Source organism: Xiphophorus maculatus, chromosome 18 (genome assembly GCF_002775205.1).
Source record: "Xiphophorus maculatus strain JP 163 A chromosome 18, X_maculatus-5.0-male, whole genome shotgun sequence".
NCBI lineage: Eukaryota > Metazoa > Chordata > Actinopteri > Cyprinodontiformes > Poeciliidae > Xiphophorus > Xiphophorus maculatus.
The window spans coordinates 14943781-14964463 of NC_036460.1; the positions used below are offsets into that span (position 1 = coordinate 14943781).

At 38.4% G+C, this 20683-nt stretch overlaps 1 protein-coding gene across 1 annotated transcript; it reads left to right on the plus strand.

Moving 5' to 3' along the window:
* The first annotated feature begins 2196 nt into the window (after window positions 1-2196).
* Window positions 2197-20633, plus strand: dact3 (dishevelled binding antagonist of beta catenin 3). Its single transcript, XM_005808310.2, has 4 exons — window positions 2197-2799; window positions 14899-15031; window positions 15375-15485; window positions 15923-20633. Exons 1-4 carry the CDS (start codon window positions 2569-2571, stop codon window positions 17407-17409), a joined length of 1962 nt encoding a protein of 653 aa, XP_005808367.1. The 5' UTR covers window positions 2197-2568; the 3' UTR covers window positions 17410-20633.
* Window positions 20634-20683: the final 50 nt, after the last annotated feature.

The following is a 20683-nucleotide window of genomic DNA, read 5'->3' on the forward strand; positions in this document are numbered from 1 at the left end:
CCAGAAGTGGCTTTCTGGTTCATGTGGAGTAGAAACTGGAAGTATGAATAAAGATTTTTAAAAACCCAAATAAATTGTGTTGCTGTTGTTTGTTTGTTTGTTGGTTGGTTTTTGTTGTGGGTGGGAGGTTTCTATTTGGAGCTCTTTAGATTACAGGAAATTCAAGTGAATCGCAAAATTAAGCTGTACAAAACATGCACTGTGCATCATCTGAGGAGATTCTATAAAGAATAGAAAAGACAGATTGCATGGTCAATATGAAATATTCATCTGTCACTGCACTTTAGAATGAAAACTGATGGATAATTCATGGTATGTTCTGAAAGCACTGTTATTTTGGGAATTGACGCTTTTTATAATCTTCCCCACTGAAAATGAGCTTGTTGTTGTTACTTGTACTGCTGTTAACTTAAGTATTAATTACTATGTAAATGTGTTGATTTTTTTTTTTTTTTTTGCATTTACTTAGATAGAAACAAGCTTTCAAACAGTTAAGATGGACACAAGATGTGCTACAGGAAAAAAATCTGTATCATTTTGAAACTTCATTATTATCAGAGCCATAAAGAGCCAGATTCAGTTAATTGGGATATTATTACATTTAAAATTTAAACATTAAATTTAATGCAGTAACTCAACTCAGTCAGTCAAACACACTGGATAGGTCAATTACACACATGCTGATATTTCTAAGCCTTTTTTCAGAGTTTTTGCTTACAGCTAATGAAAACATGACATTTAGGATTAGAGTATCATACCAATAGAAACATATTTTAACATAAATGTGGGCTTGCTATAACTTTCTTTGAGCTACTTTTCAGACAAACGTGCCTCATTAGAAAGCATATTCTGATTTACTGAATATAACATGCAGCAAAATAACACACTTCATTCCTTCAGTATTACATTGTACATGAATGTATTCCACTTGGCTCACCAATGACGCAAATCAACAGCCTCTCCAATCTGTTTTACCTGACACATTTTACCCCAACAAGAATTGGAAATATATTGCTTTAACATAGTTTTGGAAGGTTGAGAAAGCAGATATAATGTTCAGATAAGGCGTCACCTACAATGCTCATAGTTTTATCACTTCTTTACAGAAATGTCTGACTCGACACATGCAGGCAGCTGGAGCCTTTGCTGCACTTGGAGCACTTTGCTGAAGTGAAAACTAACATTATCGTATTTCCTCTCTTGTAATATGACTCGAATTTGACACAAAGGATATCTCAATGGTGTTCAAGTTAATTGTGTGTGTCTGACTAATCATAAAATGTAATAATAGCAAGAGTCTAGCTGTTCTTTGAGCAGGTCTCTGTAAAACACAAAGAGCTGTTCAAGGAAAATGTGCAGAATAGGTAACATGATACAGACAGGGAGTCAATACAGTTAGTTATTAGCGTCACTGGCTCCTTTTTATCTACCTTATGGTATGTGTGTATACATAACTGATATATATATTTTTTTTATTTTATTATATATATATATATATATATATATATATATATATATATATATATATATATATATATATATATATATATATATATATATAAGAATATATATTCTTATTATATAAGAAATAAGGATGTGGTCCTGAGTTCTCATGGTTTCCATCGTCTGACATGGTAGATATTTGGAAATTACCATTCCTTCTGGGTGCTTGACTTGTCTGGCACTGAGTGTAAATTTATATTTGATATGATTGTCCCTTGAACATATTTACCTGACTATGAATGCATTATTTATGTTTTCAGGCAGAAAATGAACAAAATAACATCCAGGATTCGCTTAGAAATCTAGACATTCTTTCATTGCTATCTGAATGTGTTCCAATTTCCTTTACGATATGGAGCAACCAGAGAGGGAATAGGTTAGAAAAATAACTTAATTACTATTTCAGTGAAAAATATATCTGAATAATTTAAACAATGTCATGCAAGCAACACAAATCTGTCAAAATTGTTTCCTCGTGGTAGTCTAACTTGGCGCATCTCTGGTGTTTTTTTCTGCTGCTTCTGATGTTGTTTTTACCTTCATGTGAACACAAGAAATGTTTCCAGATCCCAGTGTTTTAATCATGGAAATATAACCATCCCCCTTGGAAGTCCATTAGTCCTGGGATGGGTGAGGTCGACGCGTCACTGTAAGGAATCAAGGGGGATGGGACACTTCAGAGCTCAGCACCTCAGCCCAGCCTCCAGGATCCAATGACTGCTGAAACTGATTTTACAAAAGTGGGTGGAGGGGGAGAAGCGGGACGACTCCCCCAATTTCCCTCAGTGGCCGCTCCGCCGAAGGCGGGGCTCCAGGGATGCGTTTGACAGCTGCGAGTCAAAAAAAAAAAAAAAAATGTGCAGCTCAGAGAAGGTCGGAGGAACCATGCCGCTGCTCCAAGATAACCGCGCAGTCACGAGGAATGGGATGGAATTTGACCCTCTGTAGTTTGCGTTTGCTCTCCTAAAACTGTGCCAACCAACGACAAGAAAAAAGAAAAAAAAAAATCAAACCGGGTCAGATTTTTTTTTCCTGCACCTTATAGCGGATTTTTCTTTGGGTGAGATGCAGCGTGCGCTCTCGTTTCCAGCAACCTTGGAGCGCAGTCGAACCAAGGATCGCTTGGAGGCGAGTCTGGCCGGGCTGTGTGAGCTGGAGCTCCGCAGACAGAGGCAGGAGTGTCTTGTGCTGGGAGCGCTGGCTCTGGGAGAGCCTCCAGCCCAGGATGGCTCAAGAGGAGAGCTGGAATGCTTCAGCAGCTGGGGCCAGGAAAACTTGACGCTCAGGCGTCAGCTGGTAAGAAGTTTCTACTGAGCGTCTTTTTTTACTGTTTGAATTCCCTTATCCCCAAACAGCATTAATTTACCCCTCTTTTAGTCATGTCATTTGTGAAGCTTACACACTTTTAAATATCTGAAAGCCTGCAGACAATCTCCATTGTGATCTGCTTGACCGTTGCATGGACTCTGCTGTTGGGCCAGCGCCTTTTGTACTGAGATGACCTCTAACTGCAAAAAAGTTACCCAACTTGATAAATAGGCTCTCTGTATGAAAGGCTGTAATGCGTTTCTGTGCTTTAGGTTGAGATTTATGCCTGTGGGTAGCGAAACCAGGGGGAGGAGCAGCCGCCGCTTGTGGCACAGACCCTCTATTTAATGGCCCTTTGTTCCCTCGTTGAAGACTTTTGTAGGTCTCACCCCTTAACAAGCTCTCATTTGTGCTTTCTGCACATCATAAAATAAGAAAATACGCGTCTACGCTCGTACGCTGCACGCTAAATTGTCTTTTAGAGTTTTTACTTCTTTTGAAGCAAAGCTTTTGTAAAGTTGCGCCTACCATTCTGTGACAATGCCAGGATTATAAGAATAGAAAACTGGGTTAATCAAGACAAGCAAAAGTTTAATTACGGGAGAAGAGCGTTTCCCACAGGAGACTTTACGCACCACCAAAGAGCCTCTTCTCTGTTTTATGTTTGGAGTTTTGGAGGATATTAAATAAACGTTGAATTGGTTTCAATAGCAAATGTACCCCTAAAATTGAAACACATCAGGGTAATAAATTTTGTAATTCCACAGTAAGCTGTCAAAGAATACCAAGTTACTTATGGGATTGCTGCTGTGTATATAAGTAAATGACGTCAGAAGAGGGAGAAAAATCAAGACAATTACCTTGTCAGTAAACAGTTTGGTGGAAAAGCAATTTTTGACAGATTTCAACATACTCCAAAGCATTCGAGTTGCATATGAGCTGCAAAAGGTTTAAGGATAGGTGTTTAAGCAACAGTTTGACTGAGTGCCATGACGATTGCTACCATGCATGACAACGTCTGCAAAAGATGTATGACAATAGTAATTTTGGTGCATGCATGGCGGGGCGAAGTGAAAGAATTAGGCTTGTTTCAAAGTCTGGCCAACGTTGTTGCTGCTCTGCAGGAAACATCTTAAAAATTTTAATGTCATCCTAATGGAATGCGCTGACCTTATTGCAGAGCTTTTACAACAGCTTGACTCTAAATGATCCCTGAAGATCTTTGATAATGAGACATGTTCATCCCAGACTGCCCTCCTACACAAACCGCTTTGCTTGTGTTGTCAAATTTTCCTAAAATCCATGTTGTGTTCTCACATAGAGCTCAAACTTTTCTCTGCAGTTATGTAGAATATAAGTAAACACTTTTAAGGATTAAATCCTTAATCAACTTAAACATGAAAATCAAGAGAATAGGGAGGGTACATTTTAACAAGAGGAAAGATAAACTGAGCCTGACATGTTCTGCCAGTGGCAAGCTACAGTATATTCCAAGTGGGCTTCATTTATTTTAGTAGTGTTTATTGCCTAAATCTAAAAGCAATTTCTTTTTCTTTTAAAAATGAAGAACAAACCACTTGACTTTATGCACTGACAAAAAGGAATTCTGAAAGGCATTTAGTTCAAGCCATTGAAGTTGTTCACGTTTTATCAACCAGAATTATACCTGAACAATCTGATTAGAGTCTAAATGAAAATGTTGGTTCTCTTGAATAAGAGTTTCATTCGTCATGTGCGGTGTCCCTCAGAGAATGGCCCAGATTAGTCAGAGTTGTCAACTTCTGACTGAAAGTTGATGGGAGAAACAATTGTAGTTAGTGTTTAGCAAACAGTGGGATGACACTGTATTTTTGAATATACAATATGAAAATAGGCTTTGGTGTTAAAATGTTAAATTGAATATTTTAGTATGTGTTAGGATCTCGGATTGTTTGAGTTTGATGTTGGATTTTGTCATTTTTTTGTATTCCTTAGTTTTTTCTATTAGTTTTGCCTTATTTTCACTTCGGTTCTCCCTTAGTGATTCTAGTTTATCATGTTTATTTGTTGTGTCTAGTTCTTCTCTGTCACTCTAGTATAATTGTTTCCTTAGTCTAGTTATTCTTTAGTGTTAGATTTATTTCCTGTTCCACTGTGTACTCTTCCTCGCCCCAATGCGCCACTTTCTCTCTCTTCCTCTCCTCAGTCTGTCAGCGCTCCCTCCACTCACACCTGCAACCTGTTAGCTCATCAGCTTAGGTCTTTTGTTCAGCATTCAACCTCCCCAGTACTTAAGCACTTCATTCTTACTCACTACTTGCCAGATCCTCTCATCTACTTCTGTCACAAACATGCGTGTTCTCCTTGCGTCTCCCTGTTGTTCTCCTTCTATGGATTTGTTTTGGTTTGTGTTTTTGACTAGGCTCCCAGTGATTTTTGTAAGTTCTTAATTATCTTTTCATTAAATCTCCAAATCCATTTGCCACCTCTGTCTCTCCATTTGGGTCCAAGAACAACCACCACCACCACATCATGACTGTACGTTATGAAGTTATTGCTTTATGGAAACTAATGCGATCTTTATAATTAGAAGTCAAGCATCTCCAGAGTTCCAGGAGAATTTATTTATAGAGTATGTTTAAAAAAACTATCTTACCCAAGGTGCTATAAAAATAAGAAAATGTAAAACCCAAGAAATAAAACAAATATGAAAAGAGTAGCAACAGCTCAACTGACAATGTGCCTATTGCTACTGGGTAAATATGTACCTTTAAAAGATGCTTAAAAAACAGAAAACACAGATGACTGTCTAATAATTAAAGGTAATGTGTTCAAAAGTTTGGAAACCACAGCAGAAAAGCTCACCCTCCTTTAAGTTTCTGTCTAGTTTTTGAGACAACTGAAAGCAGCTGGTCTGCTGCTCTTGGGAAGATAATGCTAGAGCAAATCGGAGTGGTAGCAAGACCATTTTAGGAATTTACAACCCAATATCGGGATTTTAAAATTAATACTGGAGAAAGATCAGAATCTGTGCGATGACAACAGACAGCATTATTTTGAACTAGCTGAAGAAAAGAAAGTGATCCCTGTCTAGTATAAAGTGCATTGCAGCAGTAGAGACAAACTGAGATAAAAGTATGTGCTACTTTCTTCAAGTAATGCTTGAGAAAAGTAGTTTAAATCTTATTTGTCTCAACTGGAGGAAACCGTTCTGAAAATATGAAAATCTGTGTCTGTAATTAATCCCAGGTTTGCTACATGCTGTTTGATGCATGGCTCTAGGCAACCAAACAGTGTGAGATACAACTTGGTCTGTGTAAAATAATCTTTGTTCCCCTTTCATTGAAACTCGGAAAAATCATAGCCATGCAATCCTGTAGGTCAAGACAATTCAATGAGAGTTGATGTCAGGGGCAGGTAAATCTGGCAGTCGTATGCTGAAAGGGTTTTTTGGAAGAATAGATCCCAAAGTGAGCTGGTGCAACTTTGGGATCATGACTTCATAGAAATCCAAATACAGTGGTTTAGAATGACTGATCACAAGATGCAGTGCAGAAAAAGAGTTTCCCTTTTGGCAAAAACACTCTCCTTATCTTGAGAGACATTTGACCAAGGAAAAAAGGAGGCAAATAAAAGGAAAGCTTTAGTGAGAGTTGGCAACCCTGTGGTTATATAGGTTACTATGAATAAATGTAGAGTTCTCTTTAGATTTTTTTTTTGTTCTGTATGTTGGGTCGCACTTTAATGTGATGGTTGAACAAATTTTAACATAAGAAGCACAGAAAGTAATTTTAAATTAGGCTTTTTTTCATGGGGAAATCAACCCCTAATATTTAATTGTGCCACCCAACAACTACAATCAAGTGTTTGTAAAGTCATGCACCCGCATTTGATTAACATCCAGACTTTGACTAGACCGTTTTAAACCTTAATTTAGCGTTTTTAAGATGTGTAAAGGTGGACTTGTTGGTATGCATTATTTTCCTGATGCGTAACCCAAGTTTGTTTGTCCTTAAGGTCACAAACTGAACAAAGGCAATCCTTCCTCAGTATTTTATACTGAAGAGCAGAATTAATTATTTCATGAATTAGAAGAAATTCTACACATCTGGAAGGAGCAGAGCAATTCATCACACTGTAACCAAGTGGTCCACCATATTGTGATTTTCTTTTTCTAAAATGTTGTTTTAGTTTAATGCCAGATGCTGTAGCATACACTTTCTTTTTACATTTTTTGTTTAAATGTCATGAAGACATTTAAAATAAAATGTTAGTTGTTCTTTTGTGTTCTAATTTATTAACAGTGATTTTGGTCTCATAACTTTTCCATGGATGTCATGTTTGTCTCATTATTGTTTGGATGTTTTTAGATATTGTCTTAGATTCTTTTGTGATGAGGTTGATGCACCCTGAAGTAGTTTTGGTTTGCTCTACTTCAGGGTGCTGCAGTGTTTCATGTTGCCTTTCTTTGTGGAAAATGACTCTCACTGTAGTTTTCTGTAGTTCAAAACTCTTAATAAAATGACTTTGTAACCCTTTCATGGACTGGTTGAGTAACAAACAGTATACTTTCATGAACCAGCCTTTAAGATCTGGCATAAAAACTGGGGTGTTTTTAAAATATAAATATAAATCCAATATGTAGTTGTAACTTTATTAGCAGCGTCCCTACAACACTGCACCAACAGCAAACATGAGTCACATCCTCTCTGCCCCTTAATGCTTACTGGTCACTATGATAACGTTTAAATAAGTCTTTAAAGTAAGATATGCCACAAAAACAAATATAGTACATGAAAAATACAACTCACCATAATGCTGAATCACTGAGAGTCCTGCGCCTGTTTCTTTGCAGTGAGACGGTCCCATCTAGGGCAGTTTTGAAGACTTCACTGCCTCATTAGAAAGCCTGTTGCCACAGGGTATGCAGAGCAGGCTTGGTGTGCCAAAATTGCAGGTCGCAATACATTAATATTTTGAGCAGGGCTCTTAGTATTGTCTGTTAAATGTAGTTTTCTTATTTTTTTGGGAAATCACAGACTCCAATTCTGTCTCTTCATGATACCTTTTCCCCTTTACAAAGACACTTTCTAGAGACCTTTGTTTTTTTGCTAGCTTGTGGATATATTTTTAGCACTGAGGTATTTCGTGACCGAGATAAGAGTCTTAACATGCATCAAGAGTGAGTCATGTAACGTGAAGAATCGGGTTATTTTTCACAATAGACATCATTCACACTCGGATGATTACATTTCCCCTGTTTTATTCTACTTCAGGTGGCTTGACAGGTTCTATTTAAGTGATTTCTTGATTGCAGAGGTCAGAGGGCATTCATATATGTGTATTGTTAATAAAAAATATGCTTAGCTCTTGAAAATACATGATTATTCACAACTAATTTATGAATTAGCAAGGGAGCAATGGCTTTTTCACATCAGAGCAGTTTGGTATGGATAGCTATTTAATCTTGATAAATTAAATAACCATTTAAAAATCCCTGTTTGTATTTGCTGAGGCAGTCTGTGTCTGAAAATTAAATGTACTAGATGATCAGAACAATGTGAGGGGGAAATATTTTACATAAATGTACCAACTTCTAAAAAATTAAGAGATTTAATAAAAAAGTTTCCTTGTTGGTGAAAGAATTAAAGCCTGTATCAAACCCCGTGGTGAAACATCTTAGCTGTGGTTGTCAGTTAAAAGGTTCACATTACATCTTTTAAAACGCATCTTAAAAGTTCAGTAACACTGTATGTCTTAATCAAACCCAAGTTTGTCCTTTTTAATATGGAGAACAGAAAAAGACTATCAAGGAAACACTGAAGGTTTTCTTCCTGGTTCTATACCAACAATTGGGACCCACCAGAGATCCCTTGTATTATCCTATTATATTATCTATTTTGTATGTATTGCTTGCACTTCCAGTTAGATATTACAGTCCATTCTGGCAGATATTACCTATTGTGTAAACTTTAAGTCATTATACAACAGAGAATCTTAATGGTGCAAATGCATTTTTAAAATGACACTTTAGCAGTTAATCTAACATAATTTTACTGAAATCACAGATTCAAATGTTCCCAAGTTAAATAAATGCAAATTATCAAACCAGTTTTATAGGTCAGGCTCTATGTTTTTTGTTTTCTCGATCCATGCACTGTCATAAAAATAAGACATTATAAAAAGAGTATCTAATCGCCACACCTCCTTCCTCCCTGCCTGTGTCTGTGCCCCTGCTCCGCTGGTGGTCTAACAAAAGACGCACATGGAGCAGAATACTAATCATGCCGATCTCAGTCAGATGACGAGGCGCGCATAAGCGGGCCTTGTATCCGGTGTCTCTGAGGTCTGACTCTACGTCCGAATCAGAACTTTGTCCATCGCTCTTTCCAAACAAGATTAGTACAAATTGAATTTTGAGAAATAGCTACGTGACGGGCATGTGTTTCCAATGTGCACCAGAGTTTCTGCACCCCACATCTGCGCACAGACTAAAAACAAAACAAACAAACAAAAAAAAAATAGATCAACTTGTGTCTAGATTGATTTTTATCAATTGTTCTGGTCATCCATGTGTGTTAATAATTAAGCTGGAATTTCCTCTGAGGGATTTCTGCACAACTTTAATTTAGCTGAAGTCTCAGATTGAGACTTCACAAATATCAGGTCACCATCTGCACCCGAGACCCCCGCCCACCACCAGTCTCATCTTCTATACAGGTCCAAGCCAGTAAAGTGTGGCAGAGAAGCATTTGACCCTGGAGACCGCTCGGGTGTTAGTGTTTGTTGGTGCGTGTGTGTTTCCGATGTGACAGTGGGTCCCCAGACAGAGTGAGGGGGCCTTATTTTTTCTAGATACAGTGTGTGTGGTGATGAAGGTGCTGACAGCTGCGGGACACCAGACAGCAGCTGAGAAAGCATGGAGCTCTGACCTGCCTCTGAGCAACCCTGCTGAGAGAGTTTGGAGAGGGTGGAAGGGATTATATGAATTTTGCATGAATGTGTGACACACATGCGTCAATTAGGAGATGAGAGCTTGATTTTTGAAACCAAAGTGAAATCATTTAAATTGACTCTGTGGATCGACGAGTTTAATCAAATCCACATTTTGATTGTGAATGCCGACATACAGTATGTGGTAGCCCCCTGTAGCATGTAATCAAACAAAACTGTAAGTAAGTCGTCATCACTCGTTAAGCTGAATACACTTTTTACTAGTTTTTAAATGAAGGGAAGATGGTTTTACGGATTTTTGTGGCCATCCAAAATGAAACTTATAACCAACAACTTTAGAGTTGTATAGCAAGTAGATACATTTATATAAATATTTAAATTTGTCGTAAGAATGTTCCAGATTGGAAGAAAGTTGCTGTTGATATATGGAGCTGAAACCTCAAACAAATGACTGGGAGGAAGTGAATGATGGAAATGTGCTTTAGAGATTCTGTATTATTATTATTGGCTTGTATGATGAATTGCTTGCCGTACTCTGCAGGATTGTGTGATGAGCCATCAGGTTGTGTGTGTTCTGGTGTTAAGACAGCAGCACATCGGTCATCGGTGACAACAATTTGCATGTTTTGCTCTCTGATTTCTGTTGCTTTTGCTCTAGTATTCAGTTTCTTGAGTTACTTTGGTTGCCTGCTTAGATTCAGACAATTATGCTCATGCAGAAACTAGTCAAATCAACAACTTTTAAGTGGACTCTAAATAGGTTGAAAATCTCTAACATAAACTGAGCTCACTTTGTGTCTGTTTAGGGATTCTTTTCAACTCAATCTGCTTCCTACAAACCACTGTAGAACAGAGTCAAGAGTGTACTCATGGACTCCGTTATATAAACACTGCATCTGTTCAGAATAGTCCCTCTGTCAAAATGGAATGAAAGAATCTTAAAGAAACATTTACACTGTTGAGATAAGGGATTTAAAATATGACCATGAGCTTATAAAAATAAGAGATCATAAGCAGAGTCAACTAGTGAAACTGGGGGCAGCGTCGGTGTGTGTGGATGTGCATGTGTGAGGATCCAGCCTCCCACAGACTTCTCTGTGTGGATCCAGTCACAACATAGCTTTAATTACATAGGGTCGGGCCTGTTGGCTGCATGCCTTGTCTCCCCTCTTCTCTACATTCTGAAAGTGTTCTTATTTCAGACCATGTTGTAGTTGTTCTACAACACAAATGAGCAGCCATGTACATTTAGTCCTTAGGATGGAAGGACAACGGAGAAAGAGGAACATAGAACTTTTAAGACCTTCCACTACCTTAGGAGACAAGAAACATTATGTACTTACTATTATATGTATATTAAATTTAAAACCTGTTAATCGAAACACCCAGGCATAAAAAGCAGCAGTCTTACAGTATCAGCCTGGAACTGTGCTCGCAAAAATTCAACTAATTATTTTCCAAATCTCCTTAAACCTTTCTGAATATCCTCTAGTTCTAACGGGCACTTTTAATTTTTAACTAATGAGTTATGAGTAAAACCACATCATTTTGATCAGAAGTAATATGTAGCATTACACATCAGTATTTATGGGACATAAGGGGTTCTCTACACAAAACAGAAACCTAGAGATGCTTTGTCATTATAAAATATTTAAGCACGTCCTGTGTCAATGACATGTTTTAGATCTGGACAATCATGGCTATCACTACATATTTCTGGAGAAATTTCCAAACATTCCAATGCTGTTAACTTGTTAGACATATTTTTAACAGACAAAAGCTCCAGTATGTTTTTTTTTGTTGTTGTTTTTTTTTTGACCTGCACAAATTCTTGCATCTGACTAATTTCACTCTGCCTTCATGCTGATGAAGATAAAGCTTCCAACTCTTTTGTCTGTTTTAGTCTTTATTTCTTCTGATATGATTCTGTTGCTAAGTGAAACTTATTCATGAACTTGCTCCAATTGAAATGTAAGTATCCCAGATGTTTTGTTTGCCTGCTTTGTAACAGCTCCTGATTCCAAGAGAGTCTGGCTTCACTGCGTCTGCTGTCTCCCACATCCCCCACCACTGTGGGACACAGGATGCAGTAAAACAGCAGTGCTACAGTGCACGCATTGTCAGTATGCCAGTGTGAGATCTGTCAGTGAGTCTGAGAAAACAAACCGTTTTTTAAAATGAACCACATAGTCTTCTCTTCCACTAAAATTAGTTTGTTTGTGCAGGATTATTATTTTTTTACCCAGCGTCATCCATAGTATTTAAGTGTGTCAACATGAGTCCCTGTGTATGTGCGAGTACCTCAAGAGGTGGTGAGAAATTGATTGCATGAAACAGAATAATTGATTACTTGATTTCCAATAGCGTCCCTTCCTCCAGGCCATTTCCTTACCCAACCGTCCTAACTGCAGCCGAAGCAAAGCTTTCCACTCAAAACATATTAATGCATCAATGCTGGGGCTTTGTGTACAGTAAGACAATAAGCAGCCTTGTCCACACAAAGAAAGACAGTGTTTGGGGTCAGGAGGTCATGTTAGAAGCATCGCTTGGGTTATTTGCCCTACAACAGCGGTTATTTGCATTATGAGCACATATGGAACAAAAGCAGGACAAATAGACTTTCGAGTGCTTGGCTGAGGAGCACAAATATAAACATTTTTACAACTTTTCCTTTTCAGCTATGCATGGGTTTGTAGCTCGTGGTACTTTAGTCATTTTCATGTCTCAAGTTGAGAAATACTTATGTTAAGAAAGCAATGACCAGGCAGTAAAGAATGGCTGATATTAAAGTTGTCTATTAGCGGTGACGCTACAACTCGGCCGTCAGTGCATAACACACGCAGTCCGTCCTGATGACAGCAGTGATAGCAAAGACTGTAGCTCAAATGTGAGTTCATAAGGTGAAGTGACAAGGACGATGTCAAAAGAAATATTGTCTGAAAGCAGTATCTTGACCCTACACGTGGTTTTAAAACATATAAAACCAAATAAAACTTCTTCATCCATATATGGTGGTGACTTTCTATTTTAAGAAATATTGCTGATTAGTACCACAATCTTCTAAAACATAGACATGAGAAACTGCAAGACCTTATTAAGTAATAATGCCTTTTTACAGGTGTTTGGGCATCATTTGACTTAATAAAAAAAAATTGTTTTTATCCAGAAGTTGGGATTAAACCTTTTTGCTGTCAGAAACATCAGTGTCTGTATGAATTGTATGCAAAATATGTCAAATCTAACAAGTGACTGCTCTAAAATAGTGCATTGACTCCAAGTAAAAGAGAAAATAACTTGGTTCTTTTGTTTAATGAGCTTTTTGGTGATATCTCAACTGCATTGATCATTTTTCTCATGGCAGTGTTTCATTTGGTCCTGGGAAACAAAGACAAGGACCAAAGAAGTGCAGGAGAGCACAGATAGCAGCAGACGCTTCATTACAGAAGGTTCACAGTGTAAATAGTGTCACCTTATCACAAAGACATGTTCAACCTTCTGGAATAGAAGACCTGAGTGTCAGCGGCATTAGCCCCAACAAACCAAAAGACCTGTAAGACCTAGGTTTGTTTTTACAGTCATAAAGTGTGGATGTTACCCTATTGTGGGGAAAATAATGAGGTTAAAAATCCTTAGATTAGACATTTTTGAAGACCTGGTAGATTTTAAGGTTTTCCAAGCAGTTGGTGTAGAATCACAGGTCAATGCATTTTTCTCAGAAGTCACAGATACACAATAGTGTTTGTTAACAAATCCAGACAAGCTTGCAAGCAAGTGTCTACAGATGTTAGAGTGTGTGTCAGATGATGTCACCATCTGACAGAGCCAGCCTGGCAACAACTTAAAGGCTGACCAGAGCTGTGTGTCCAGATTCCCTGTCAGTACAATTCTTTCCCTCCCTTCTTTTATTTTCTTTTTTCGTCCTTATTCCTTTCTTTTTCATTCTTCCCTTTGTTCTCATTTCTTTCTTTCTTTTTTCTTTCTGTCTGTCTGCCATTTAAAATTTCAATAAAAACAAACACTGGGAATGAAAAGCATAACTAAGAGAAAATAACTAAATAATTTGTGTAAAAAAATTAACTTGTCTGGTACATATAGCACATACATATTCTCATACTATGCAATAATACAGTTGTAACTTCATAATACATAGTCAAGATCTTGTTGAATGAGCATTTATTGTAACGCTTCTCATTTGTTATTATCAAATAAGAACAGCATTTGTGTTTTTGTAGGGGTTTGCTGGCAGAGACTTGCAGTCCCAGCCATACAATCTATTGCCATAAAAGACTGCAAATGATTTTCAAAAACTGATTATCAGTTATTGTTAGCACTAGAAGTAACACAAAATATTCTGACAAACATTTAAGTGCATATCACCCAACCTAAATTTTAACAAGAACATAATGAGTGTTTTTAAATGAATTCACATCATAAATTTGTCTCTTATTTGCCTCACATTTGCCTGTTTAAACAGAATGACTCATTCTGTTGAAGTAGAATGAGTCATTCTGTTCGTGTGTGGGGGGGGTGTACACCCCCAGCGAAGTTAAAGTACATCTCCCTACCCATCAGACATCGTTGAATTATTCATGTTCCAACTGACTGCCCTCCATTTGAGCCCCCTTGGATGTTGGAGCCCATAGTGTCAGATATTGTTGCGTCATATGGATTCACTTCAATATTGCACATATTTGCACTTTGGGTACACAAAACATACGTGTGATTTGTTCTTTTATTTGTTTTGACATTTAGTCTTGATTCATTTTTGCCATTTTCTTTCATTGTCATAAGATGAAAGTAAGCTAATCCCCAAATCATTTAAGGAAGGCCTGTTATTTATCAGTTCATGCAACTTGAAAAAAGATAATTTATCTTATTTTTCATCTTGTTGTTTCAAATGGACACACAACTCGGCTTTGTAGAAACACTCAGGAGAGATGAATGTCAAACAAAATAAGATCTGCAGCTGGGAAAGCACGCATCAAAAACATACAGCTGTGCCTTTTCCAGGAACTTAAGTATTTTCATTCCAAGTATTGGTCTGATATCTGAACTGCCATGTGTTGCTTCTTAATCCTTGTAGCAAGATCACATATCAACAGTGCAGAACAACAGAGAGAGCGGTTAAACAATCTGCATGCGTTTGTGTTGCAGAGCGCTCTCCACAGCGCTCCATGGGGCCTTATGCAGGCGCTAGAACAGCAGGTAGAAGATCTGAAGATTGACATCAACGACGGCTGCTGTGAGGGAGCTCAACGAGACGCCGGTGACAGTCGGCCGAGTTCTGGTAACTCCTGCTGTTTAAAAGCTTTTCTGTCAGCCGTGTAATTAAGGATTTTCTAAATTCAAAAGCTCTTTGTGATTGAATAATTTTTAGTACTGCAACTAAGCAAAGTGTTGAATAAAATAATTATAAAACAAAACAATTATCTTGAAACTATTCAGACTGTATTGATAATGAGGTTTCATTACCTTCTGGCAGTCTTGTTTATTCACAATCTTGTAAATGAGTTTTGTGGACTATTTCCAAAATGTGGTTTGGAGTTGTCAGTACACAGCAGGATATTTTAGAGAAGTTAACAGGAAGGTATGATAAATGAGACATATGCTTTGTGTTGGTGTGGTTCTAGGTTTTTATGATTCAAGTGAGGGGCAATCACCAAAAGGAAAACCCTCCTCAGCTGAGCCCACTGAGCCCGTCTCCTCCTGGACTTACACCAATGACAGACCAAAGTCTTTAGGTAAGAAAACTTAGGAAGTGGTTTACCTAAAGGTAGCCTAGGACACTGCCATCCCCAGAATAAGCTCTTCTTAAAACTACAAACCAAGGTTATTTGGAATAATGTTCTGTTAGATGCACGCCATAGATTTTACTATTTATGTCTGGTCTAGTTTGCAGTTGCAGAGGTTGAAGCTAACAGCTAGTCCAAAGGGCCAAGTAGAAATTGGATTTGTACAGTCTTTAAAAACGTAAATCTTAAGAACTTCACAGCATTTTATGCAAACTCTATTTTATAAACATTTAAGGATTGTTAGCATGTGGGCCAACCTCTTTAACTGGTAAGGAGGTTAAGCTTAAGCAGTCTTATTGTTTCAAATGGTTACCATAGTTTGTGCATATAGTCATACAAAATTTTAGCTTAGTATGACAGCATGCAATGTTTCTCTTGATAATTAGGAGACAACTTCATGCTGAATGGGGAATTTGATGTACCAGTTATTCGGCCCAGCCTTCCTCGTTCCTTCTCTGCACCTCACCCACCACTAGAGGGCATTGTAGAGGAGGGCTCAGTTGAAGACTCTTGGCGGTGGGACACCAGCGTTGCCAGCCACACCTGGCAGCAGCAACCTGCAGAGGATCAGATCACAGAGGAGGACTATCAGCAGGCTTTCAGAGTGGAAGGTTACATGCTGAGTCTCATCCAGCGTTACGCTCTTCTATCACGGCCATGTCAGCCTCGGACCACCCTGACCCCTGACCCCACATACAGCGGTGCCTCCGGACACAGCTCCCAACACAGGAGAACTCCCTCTTTAACCACAGAGCAACGTCTTCCTGACCCCCATTGTCAGCCCCATGTTGACCTATCGGCAAAACCTAAGAGTCAGGAATGGGGTTGTGACCTGCCTGAGGGGGAAGCCCGAAGGGCAGAGGCCCCATCTTTTGAGGAGGGTTGTTATTTGCCTCTCTCCTATCCCCAGCCCAGACCAAACCCTCTGACAGGGAGACTGCCATCACCTCTGCCCTCCTTGGAGCCAAACTGTGGCGTTGACCTTTGCTGTGAACCTCCATCCCCCCAACATTATCTACATCCACAACCCTCTGTTTACCAAGTACACAATTTAGTAAGTGCTCAGTATATCCCAGGACAAGCCTGTCATGCTCCTGTACGGTCCCCCAGACATTACAAACCTGAACAGTCAAAGGCCAATCGAGCAGCTGCCTCTCCTGATCAGTCCAATTCAAAGTCCAAAGCTCCTAAAAAAAATCACAATGAACGACAGAAATCCAAGAAGGCAAACAACAAAACCAACCGATCCCATTCTGAAAACAGCCTTCCAGGACAGAGAGTGGTTCCTGACAGGAGGTACAGCACCACAGAGAGGCGTCCGGGACGAACCAATCCTGCCCAGAACCAAAGCCAAATCACTGCACCCCAGGTGGCCAGCAAGGGCCACAGTGGAAACCGCCGCTGGTGCTCCAACCTGGAGCTCAGCCAGGATGAGGGTGAAATCCAGAATGCAGCGCAGCCACATAAACGATCTTCTCGAAAAGCTCGTCACGGTCACTCTTGCTCCCAGTCCCACCAACAGCATGCCCAGCGTTGGCACCAGGACTCTCAGGCCCGTGCCCCCTTGTGCCACAGTGAGGAGGGCTACGCCGGGGCTGCCCCCGCCGAATCCGAATCCAGCATGAGCGAGGTGTACTCCCCGCCATCCAGCTCGCTGTCCAGCGATTCGGATGAGAGTGGGGGGCTTGTGTGGCCCCAGCAGCTACCGCCTCGCCTTGCTTCTACCTCTTCATCATCGTCTGCATCTCCACAAGCCAATGCCAGCGCTGCGACTCAGCCCAAAGCCTTCGTCAAGATCAAAGCCTCCCACGCTCTCAAAAAGAAGATACTCAGATTCCGAACAGGGTCACTTAAAGTCATGACCACTGTTTGAGTCTAATCTCACACAACCTGTATCATGAACGTATTAAACAGCTCTGAACATCTTCATGGCTGTTCCTTTTGGCCACAAATTCTACACTAAATAATAAATCCATTCATTAAAATAAACCTACCTCTATCCCTGATGAAATGCATTTACATTCACAAAATTGATTAAAATATAGCATGACCACCACTGTCTGTCTGGTTGAAATAATTTTCAATTCGACAACCATCAGATACTAAAATGATGGGCACCCTCCTCATTGATTCATGTTACACTGTGCTAACAGAAACAGCCATAAAATTAAGCAATTGAACTTGTTTGTTTGTTTTGTTTATTGCCTTTTAAATTAATCAGAGCTGGCGCGTGTGGTTCAAGAACTTTCTACTACCTGCATAAAATAAATTAAAAATATTTAAAGCTATGACACAAAATTAATTTAATGAATATCATATGGTATTCTGGCTATGTAAAGTGTCCCTCAAAAACGTTAAACATTAATTTAGTTAATTACAATTTTTGCAGAAGAAGTAGATGAAATCTCTTGAACAATGTCATGCACCATTCTGTGTATCTCCAACTGGATTTGTTTGCTGGTTGTGACAATGAGTTGCATTTCCTAAAGAATATTTTCCACTTTATTTGTCCTTTTGTCGGTTTCACAACCTCATATCATTATTGACTGTGGAGGTTTGCGTATTTTCTTCCAGCAGTGATCTTTGTCCGGGCATGGTTAGAGATTATTAATTTGAATTCCAATGAATTTCAATGAGTATCACCAAACAAAATTCATTCTCATCTTGAGCACAACATATTTACTTCACTACTTCACCTACTTTAATCTAATTATCCACTCTCCATGTTTGCTTCTTTGTAGCCAACTTCTTTCATGTTCCAATAAAAATCATTGTATCTATATGTAAAAAGTCTCAATGATTCTTTCTTATTGGACACCTAATTACTTTTTTGTCTCTTCAGACATACTTGACATGTTTCAACGTTCTACTTCTGTCTTTGTCAGGGGCCTCCCAGCTACTGTTTCAAAAAGCAAACGAGCAACAGCTGGGAGACGGTAGCAGAACGCTGAAACATGTCAAGAGACAAAAAGTAATTGGATGTCTAGTAACAAAAGAAACCTTAAGTCCCCACTTCTTTCTTTCTTCTGGTTACATGATGGTGGTTCTTGTTTCGCTTTTCATTGCTAAAAGACATATATGTCTCTCAGTTTAATTTTTACAGGATGGCCCTATTTCTGTCCATATCTTTTGTTGGGTTTTTTTTTTTTGGTCTTTTTTTGCAAACATCCTTTTTTTTTACCTTTCCTGTCCTACTGCTTTCATGTCCTCATTGGTCTACCTTAAATTTTCCCTTTTGCAACTTCTTCATTTTGCTTGAACATACAACAAAATTTTAGCATGCATGCACAAGGTGCATCTTTTGTTGCATTTTTATGACCATTAATCTCGATTAGTCAGCTAGCTGTTATCTTACTTGGATTCTGTTTTCCAAATCCAAAACCTCCTTACGATATTCAAGCACTCACTCACCTGTTTAATTAGACTTAAGTCTTCAGCTGTTAAACAAAATAATGTTGTGCCATATCTATTATTTTTTGTAAACTCACTGACTAAACACTCTCCACGATTTCAGTTTGTTAGCCAAGGGTTGTGTAACTTTTTTTCTAATCATTTCTCAAAAAATAAAAATAAAATCTTGGAGAAGTATGGCATATATTTATTCATTGTCAATAAATGTTTATTCCTCACAGTATTGTGGAGGTAATGCTTATCTTAAATGGGGAGTAGACCATAGCCAAGGTACACCCAGGACAAAGCACCAGTCAATCACAAGGATCACATACAAGATATAAAAACTATTGATACACACATAGACCTTGGAGCAACACAGAGCCCTCAGTTTCCCTAAAATGCATAATTTGAACCCGTGGGATAAAATTGAAGAAGCGATAACCTATTCATACACTGAGTGAGCATACGAACTCCATATAAGGTCTGAAGAGTTTGAACCTAAAACCTTCTTCCTGAACAATATTATCAACTAGTGACTGTGTGCCACTCTATCTTTAGCATGGTGTATAATCATGCCAAAGATATATGCATGGGAAAATATTGTTTGCTAGACCTCTCTAAATATTGTCTTAAAAAGTAAATTTTAAACTATTTTTGGAGCTTTTGAAGGTCAACTCGGAGCCAACTCAAAGTCTTACCTGGGAATGAATACGTGTCTGTATTTTCTAGGGTTGCACAATTTATTGGGGTGCACATTTATTGGCCAGCCAATTTATCAGTGCCGATTTCATTAATTTTAGGAGATCAGTATTCGGCTGATTTTTACATGTGAAACCGATCTTATCCACCGATGTTATCAACCTCAGCAAAGGTCTAAAAATCAACCATTGTGCTTTTCTTTTCTCCTGTGAGAAAGGTTTGACTGACAAACTGACCAACCAGGTCTTGTCTGCACATTTACAGTTAATAATAGTCACCCCATTATTGCCAATTCAGCAACTGTCTTTATATACTAAGCAACATTTCAGACCAAAACTGCCAAAATCGGAATCAGTAAATTAGGCTTTTTAAGAGATCAGTGATCGGACAGAAAACTGCAATCAGTTCAGCCCTACTCTTTTCCCCATGAATAAACTTGTTTTAGGAGAATCATCACAAATCATATTTCCTGTGCTAACAGGTATTTCAATTCTAAATTAAAACATTTGTTGAAATGAAAAAAAAGTTAGCAATTATTAAACAGTTGAAATCAGCACAAATATTCAGTTGTTGTTGCAAAGTTGTGTCAGGGTGAACTTGCTGATAGTGAAACCCTGAACAGGAACTGAATGTGCAGAGCATTATTTTTAGCTGCCACTGTCTTCAACTCTGCATACTTGTGGTTTAATGTTGACATCTACCAGTATGTAGAGACACCGCTTTGCTTTACTGATAAGCAAAAATTAAGAGGACTGAGTGACAATGTCTAGTAGATACCATATTACCATACCAATATGCATATATGCATGTGCTTAAAGTATATCTAAGTGCACAAGTTCAATAAAAACACAAGCATAGGAAACCACACACTTGTAAATTTTTGCTTTTGTATATATCATCACGTGGCCTTGTTTGCAATGAATGTAGTATGTAAATTGTAATTTTGTCTCTATTTGGTAACTTTTTTGTACACATTTTGTTGGTTTTGTTTACTTTTTTTATGATTTAATAAATAATAATAAAAAAATACCTTCCCAATGCGAGTGGTGCTTCAT

What these genes read in the sequence shown, in the direction of transcription:
- dact3 (XM_005808310.2), top strand. Translation starts at nt 2,569, where the DNA reads ATGCAGCGTGCGCTCTCGTTTCCAGCAACCTTGGAGCGCAGTCGAACC. An exon ending in TGACGCTCAGGCGTCAGCTG is followed by an intron (nt 2,800 to 14,898) that starts GTAAGAAGTTTC and finishes TTTGTGTTGCAG; the next exon opens with AGCGCTCTCCACAGCGCTCC. An exon ending in TGACAGACCAAAGTCTTTAG is followed by an intron (nt 15,486 to 15,922) that starts GTAAGAAAACTT and finishes CTTGATAATTAG; the next exon opens with GAGACAACTTCATGCTGAAT.